Below are 8,415 nucleotides of genomic sequence, written 5' to 3' on the forward strand. Positions count from 1 at the left end.
ATTTTATTTTATTTAACAAAGAAAGTATTTTTTATGACTTTAGTTTACTATAATAACTGTCACACAACGAAAATGTCAACCAAAGATCATCTTTTTAATACCCATACATTTTAACATTGATATATTTAAAATATGTCATTATAAACAATGTTCATGTAATACTGCACTTAATTGCACACATTAATGGAAGAGAAAGTACTGTGTCTTCAACCTCATTAGAGAGTCACCACAGCTACAATGTTCCTCTTCTATCGAAGCATCTGAAGCTCCACTCTCTTGCTGACGTTGTTTTGACAACGTGGTGAGGCTTTCACAGCTCCCAGTTTACATTTTAAAAGCCCCATCATTAATGTGTTCATCTTGAGGTTCGCTTCAATGCGGGAGGCCTCAGACACATTTTACGTCCTGTCCCGTGTCTTTGCTATAAATAGAGAAGATCTGATTTGGGCTGTTTTCAAACGGGATCCTTCAGGGGCTTTAGGGATCTTCATCCCCACCCTATCGGCTCTAACACTTAGTCAGATTAGTTTGGCCATCTGAGTGCCTTTGAGAGATGCCGTGTTCAGCGCGTCTCCATTCCCACTCGCAAACCAGCGCTAAGTGCTACCATTCAAACTGAAACCGGAAACAAATATGCTTTCACACAGCCGGACTGTGTGTTTTAAGAGGTGGAAGAGTTACACCCCTGGCCTGCATGAATGTTATTCCATCTCAGAGCTCCACTCTGCTTTAAAAACACAACTCTTCTCCTTGTTTTTTTTTCTCTCCATCACCTCGTCCTCTTTCTCTCTTTCCTCTCTGTTTTTCTCACAATGAGTTTCTTTGAATAACATTTTTGTACAAGTGTTTTTACTTAGTGGTCGACTGATATAATGCCAAGGCCGATATATTAGCGGATTTATTTGTGAAAAATACTTTGTATTATTTGTTGACATTACACATTTATTTTTTATTAAATCAAATTTTATTTTATCAAAAAGTCACCCTGCTATAGATATTGGCATTGGATGAGCCTTCAAAAAAACCTGTATCGATCAACCACTGCTTACAGTATGCTCAGAGAAGAGGTACTAACGCAAAGGCATATGGTCGTTCTCATGTTGATGAATCCGAATTATTATAAATGAGGGACTGTGTGCCTGCAGTAGTGTTTAGCATATACACCCCTAAGCTTCCCCATATAAGGACTTTCTGCACATCCTCACAATTACAGATGCAGGCATAGAGAGGAAAGTCTACAAATGGTTAGAAATTGTGCATAAGCAGAATTCTATGTTAATATACAAAAAGGAAGCATGGATTGTGGAAACAGTGCGATTACTAGTTTCACCAGATTGATTCTTTCTATCTGTCTATCATATATATGTGTGTGTGTGTGTGTGTGTGTGTGTAAGCAATCAGGTTTGAGAGGCTGTGCTGTATCGTGAATAAATCATGGCTGAAGGACATTGTTAGGCACAACGGCTTATTTTTAAATAAATAACAAAAATTTAATTTTGCTGAAGTACATTATGCACGCAGCAGTTTTAATGCTGTATTATCGATTGTTTGTTTTGTTTTATTTTATCTCTTTCCAAGAAGTTGACTCACAGCCTTGTCAATGGCTAATAAAAAAAACATTTTTCCTTTATTTGTGAATTGCTAGGTGTTGCGAATATGTATTGTACAATTTTATGACTTCAGTTTATATTTAAATGCAATTTGTTTCTGTGCTGGATTGTCAGCATCGTTACTCCAGTCTTCAGTTTCACAGGATTTCTTGTTGTTAAAAGAAAAGATCAAAAGGAGCATTTGATTTGAAATAGCAATCTTTTGTAAAATGATAAAAGTTTTTGTGTCATTGCTATATTATTAAAAAAAGCTAATTACTAAAATGACACAAAATATAAATATATTACATATATAAACATTTGGACAGGGTTTGGTTTAAGATTTAGTGTGCATGTATTAACTAAACCTTTCCTCCATGTCTGAGACTTTGTGTGAGAACAATGTCTATGATTTTAAGGACATTACAGAAATAAAGGTACAAAAGCTGTCACTGGGGCAGTACCTTTTCAGAAGGTACACTTTTGTAATTATTAGTTTCAGATATGCACACTTTAAGTACTAATACGTACTAGTGGTGAGTCACACATCAGATCATTTTTCAAATCATTTTTTCAAAAGTACAAAAAAAAATTGCTTTTCATTTACAAATGAAATATTACAATATTACAAAAAAAGCTTACTTTAATGATTTCTGTACAACAGCAGAAACTACTACCTTAACTGCTAAAGTTAATGATTGCACAAATGACAAACATAGATGAACAGCCTACAACATAAAATTATAGGCTATATAAAGACAGTGACCGTAGTATTGAGTTGGAAAAATGTAATAATTAAGTGTAAAACTACACAAGAACACTTACTGCATAAGTTAAATACAGATTAATCAAGACGGAAGTAGGTCGTTTCTAGGCTGGTGTTTCTATAACACTTATGCGCGGACCTAATACTGACACTCAGTTAGTCATCTGAATATGTTTACTAAGGACATGGACATAACCTGCTGTGTTTACCAGAATACTTGCTAAAACTGATATTTTCACATAACCTTTAGTGTATGTGCAAGCCATAGGAATCATAACTCAGCACATCCTCGTCTTGTGCGAACGAGCCGTCTCTCTCTGTGTGCAGCACCAAAAACGCATGCAAGTTCTATTCAAGCAATTTCAGACCATTCAGATGAAGGTGTGAACTGGCAGGGCAAAACACATGCAAACGTGTTAATCCATGAATCACTTAACAGTTAATCCATGAATCACCGCGTGCCGAACCGTGGAGGCTGGTCCGTACGGATCACGCTTCCTCTACGAGCCATTTCACCTCTAATATGCACCTTTTAAAGCTTGGCTCACACTACAGGATTTTTAGCCCGATTTAGCTCTGATTTTCCTCTCCCGAGAATCTGAGATAAAAAATCTTGTCGAGCACCTCGATCGGGCCCCGATGGAACTTTGCACATCCCGATCTGTTTGCGCGCACACATCGGGGGCTTCCCGATCATATCAAACACGTTTGATATTTAGGATTTAAATCGGGATGATGATGATGGCTATACGATTGCGTCGGTACTTTCACTATAGGCAATTCGCGACCACGTAACAGCTGCTGTAACGGCTCTGTTGGATAGTGGAGACTTTTGAGTAACTAGTGGAGAGTTTTATAGTGACTGTCTGAATAATGTAACAGGATTATCTGAATAATGCTGAAAACGTATTACAACGGTAAGGAGAAAGAAGCGCTGGAGTGAAATCACCTCAGTTTTAAATGTATAGAAAGCTGCTAGCATGCTAGCTAATGTAAACATTGACGATGACCTGCCGTGTGAGATCTTGATAATCGTAATAATGTCTTGTAGTGTGAGATGCGCCACGGTGCTGAAATATTGTAGTGTGTGCATGCTTCAAATTTGAGAAAAGATCATCTGCGAAGACTCTCCTAATGTGTTTGCTGCAAACCAGATTTCATAATCGGTTACGACTTTAAAACTCCCGTGGTGTGAGCCCGGCGTAAGGTACTAAAATGGACACTTTACGAACAAACGTGACCCTTTTGAAAAGGTACTGCCCCGGTTGTACCTTTATTTCTGAGCGTATATGCAAAAAATCCAACTCTCGAGTCTTTAAATATGCACAGAGCGAGAAGCTTCAGTCCTGCTGTGTGTGCTTGGCTTTGTGAATAACACCCAATATCTATTACACACACACACACACACACACACTGTTCAGATTCTGCCTGTAGGAGTATACAGAAGGAAGTCTGTTAGCCGCTCTACAGCTCAGCGTTCTCTGGAATCACTGTTGTCTCTGTCAGCGTTCGTTCGTTTAATGGCCTGCTCCTATATCAGAGCTCCCTCCCCCTCTTGTGCCCGCAGGAAATGCGCCCTGTTTTTTTTTTTTTCTTTTTTTTTTTTTTACCGTGCTAACTGCAAAAATAAACAAACAGACAAGTCCTATCCACCTGTCTGTCCTCGCTTGGCCCTCTCCCAGGTGCGACGGGGTCTGCTCTCCCTGCACTTGTGGGCCTGAAGGGCTTTGTGTTGTTTTGCTGCCAGGATGATCAATGGCTTGTTTGTGATAGCGGGGAGAGATGGACCACACAGCCGCAGCAAGAGGGGGGGGGGGTTAAGGAGGAGCTGGGCCGGTTGGGAAAGCTGCGGCCTGCACCTGTTGCTGAGTGTTGCTGGGACAGAGGGGCGGTCGGACGTCACATGGGCTTCGCTTCACAGGAAGCCGAGACTCGTTTCTCAACCTTCTCGTGACACTGTACCTCCCTTCTCCTTCCCTTCATAGCTGCAGCCTGGCTTTATGTTGCCAGTCAGGAAAAGGAAAGACAAAGCTGGTTTTACCGTAAACTAATTTTCATACTCTCATTTGGAGAGAGTAATTATCATCCATCTCTGATTGAACTAATGAGCTCGATTTCTTGGCATATTTTTACTTCAAAAAAAAAAAACAAAACAAAAAAACGAACTCATTGTTCTGTCTATATAATTGCGTTTTTAGGCAAGGCAAGTTTATTTATATAGCACATTTCATACACAATGGCAATTCAAAGAAAAGAAAATAATCATTTTTAAACAAGGAATTTAAAACTTTTTAAATTACTTAAAATAAATTTATTTTGAATATACTGTATATACATTTGTCAAAGAATCTTGAATAAAAAAATTGTGGTTTCCACCAAAATATTAACCGGCACGACTGTAAAATAACTGTCAATGTTAATAATGATTAGACGTGTTTTTTGAGCACCAAATGAGTGTTTTTTATTAAGGAACATTCTATTTTTACTTTTTGTGGGGTTTTTTGTATGCGTGTGGGTTTTTTCTTAAGAACATTGATGTATAAATTACATAGAAGTTCATAAAAAATTATTTTTACATAGTACCATACATAATTTTTGATGATTTTTTTTATTTAAAGATTTAATTTTTTTAAAAGGTTTCCTTTCATAAACGGTTTATAATTTTTTTTAAGCAGTTTCCTTTCTTTTTTTGTGTGTGTAAATACTATGTAAAATAAGTGGTTTTTGTTTAAGAAACTTTTTTGAAGGTGAATTTCTAGCAAATATTGCATTTGAGCCGCTTTGCGTATCTCAATCATTGTCATTACACTGCATTATACAATGAACAGTGTATGTATAAACTGTATTTTATGTACTGTAAATATGTATATTGTATCAGACATTGGCAACACTACTGGCTAGATATCATGACGGCACCAGCCAGTGGAAAAACCTTTATTGGTTGAACGCTAACCGTTTACACGGCGCGCTAACCTGATAATAACATGATAAATGAGTGATAATGCCCCTTCCGTATAAATCTCGCCAATTTTGTTCTAGCCACGTCTCGTCTGCGTCACTTCCTCATCTCTGATGTAGCTCTGCTCAGCCCGTTCACAGTGACATCTCATTGGTCCAGAATCCCCCTCTATAGCAGAACATAAAATACTGCGTTGAATCACGCAGCAGTCTCGCTTTTGGTGTGAACAGGTATAGCTCACTTGTCAGGTTGAATATTGAGGCCCAGTCCACTGATACTAGCTCTTGTGACATCCTCGTGTACAGTTTAAAAGTGCGACCAGTCTGACTCCAGGATTTGAAGTAGCAAATTTGCTCAGTCCATTACTCGCTCTGTCAGAAATGTGAGGGTGGAACATGAGCTGCCTGCATGCCTGGGATGACTGAAAGCCTGGGCTGATGATGTCATGTGTCAACCCTCCTGACTCATCATTTATCTAATTGAGCTTTGAATCATGGGACAGGGAGAGGCCCTCTCCCTCCCTTAACTGTCTGAAGCCACATTCCACTCTAATCCTTAACTAATACAGGCTAATGCTGCAGCACACGATCACACCACCCCAGAGGGCATGATCGTTCACACACGACACGCTACTGCCAACTACTCACCAAAAACCTGCCCACTGCGGTGCCTTGATCACACACGCTCACGCAGCCTCACCACGTCGGTGCATCGCTGCACCCTGCACGATTCTTGACTCATAATCGCACAGGCGAAGTTTCGGCTTGGCCCACACAGATTCTGACCCACTGGATTCAAACGCCCATCATTTGATAATCTTTCAGATTTGTCAGAGGTGCCTGGAGGTTGGCACACATGCTCCGACACAAATAGGGAGCAGGTTGTGCGGGTGGTTTTTTTTAGTATATCAGAAACATAGAGCACAGCTAATCTAGTCCTATTACAGAATGAATTACTTTTTAAGCAAAATCAGAACTGTTTCCACACAAACACTGCAGTTCAAAAGTTTAGGTTACATAAGTTTTGTTGTTGTTGTTGTTTTGAGAAATAAATATCATATTAGAATGATAGTAGTAATGTCCCCTAAACAATTTAGCTTTTTAAAATATATTTAAACAGAAACATTCAAAAAAAGATTATTTCTTATTACATAAGATTTTTTTATTATTAATTTAATTATTCAATTAATAAACTTTTTTTTCCATTTTGTTTTATTCTTTTGTTATAAGTAACAATATTATTAAATAGTGAGCATCAAACATCTTTAAAAAAAAACATTCAAAAGTCTTACTGACACCAAACGTTTGAACAGTAGTGCAAAATTGTGTGAAGCTTAAATCTACATATTAATGTAGTTATTTAGTATATATTTTTTATTTACATTTTTTTATTGTACACTGCAGAAATGCATACATTTTTTGTCTAAAGATTATTGAATCAAGAAGTAAAAATTATGGTCTTGTTTTCAGAACTAAATACAAGTCAAGCAATACGAGTATTTGCTTAGAACAAGCTAAATAATGTACCAGTGGGATAAGCAAAANTATATTTTTTACTTGTCTAGAAAATCCATCTTGATTCAGGAATTAGTTTCACTTACGAATTTGTTTTGCAGTGTATAATGTTAATTATGAATTGATTTATTTTAATTATATTACATTGTGCTTATTAGTATTATATTTTATTTTTTATTATAGGCATAATTTTTTAAGTTTATTATTAAAATCACTGCATCATTTGGCAGTGAATGTGGTTTTATTTTTTATTTTTTGTAAATAAATATCTCTTTAGGGGGTTTTAGGTACTAGCCATGATGTTGCTATGCAGTGCTCTGAGTGATTTTTAGCATGTTGCTATGCAATTTATGGGATGTTCTGAGATGTTGCCCACTTTCAATCCTTTATGATATTCTGGTCCCTACATATGACTCAGATTCTTCCTTCAATGAAGGTCTGATCACTTAAAGTAATAGCACACCTCGTTTCCGTTTGGCTCCAGTTATGGCTGAGAGCTTTCAATCCTTGCCCATCGTCTTCCTCCATCTCTCGCCCGACACCTTCACCTCCATCAGCTATACAGTCAGCCCTGACAATACGTCATCCCTTTTTAAATGGTGAATCACCAGCCATAGTTCACATCTGTTCTCGGCTCAAAGAGCCTAACCAGGGAAAACAAGCAATTACCGGTGGGCTTTTTCAATCAACTCTTTGGCGAGTCGGCTGGGGGGCTTGGAATGGGGGGAAGGTGGGTGGAGGAGATAATTAGACACGGTTAAAAATATCCCAGCACATTGTCTCCGCTGTCCCACATCCTCAGATAAGTGTGTGGCTATTGGCGCAAGGATCATGTGCTACTGGGAGGAATGTTTTGCATGTTTGAGACGTGCTGCTGAACGGCCGCTGAGGATCACATGATGTCCTTTTAGGAAGCTGTTTTTATGTTTTGACTGCTTCTCAAAACAGAATGGAAATGTTCAGGGCTGGCCATGTTTCTAAATCATGTTCATTCTCATTCCTTCTACAGCATTTGTACGTTTGTTTGGTAATGGCACAGGACAATTTTTGTATTGTGTTATTGGTAATGGTCCATGATCAATATGGGTTTTTAAAAGTTTTACTTGTGGCTTTTTCAGTAATTGAAACATTGATTGCATAATAGTTTGTTTCTGCCTGTCTCTGAATACGGTTAGTAAAACAGCTTAGATACCCCGACTATACTGATCATGCCTTTCCTGTTTCTGCAGCCCTCACTTCCTGTCCTGTACACCCTGTCCAGTCAAGCAACCCATGAGGCCGTTCACCTCCTCTGCAGGATGTTGGTCTTTGACCCAGTAAGTGTTCTTGATATTTTATTCTGTATCATTACAATCTAGTACATGCTAAAATTCATCAATAAAAATCAATACAGACCATATAAAATTGAATGGTGGTTATAAAATTTTTATGTACTTCTCCAGGTTGTAATGAAATTTTAATTTTAGTATTTATTTTATTATATATATTTTTGAATGCGCTATATATGTTTGTATATTTTCTCAATGATATTAATAATAATAATTATTATTATTATTGTCAAACCATTAATCACGATAAACGTTTTGG

The 8,415-nt window shown here is 37.7% G+C and overlaps 1 protein-coding gene across 1 annotated transcript in view; it reads left to right on the top strand.

Annotated features, from left to right (window-relative positions):
- Window positions 1-8,415, top strand: part of LOC122358381 (serine/threonine-protein kinase NLK-like) — a 25,485-nt gene that overhangs the window by 14,848 nt on the left and 2,222 nt on the right. The window contains exon 8 of the mRNA XM_043258176.1: window positions 8,058-8,144. Within this exon, the coding sequence (XP_043114111.1) occupies window positions 8,058-8,144 (87 nt within the window). The remainder of the gene's footprint in view (window positions 1-8,057; window positions 8,145-8,415) is intronic.

The sequence above is a fragment of the Puntigrus tetrazona genome, chromosome 15, assembly GCF_018831695.1.
Source record: "Puntigrus tetrazona isolate hp1 chromosome 15, ASM1883169v1, whole genome shotgun sequence".
NCBI classification, from domain to species: Eukaryota; Metazoa; Chordata; class Actinopteri; order Cypriniformes; family Cyprinidae; genus Puntigrus; species Puntigrus tetrazona.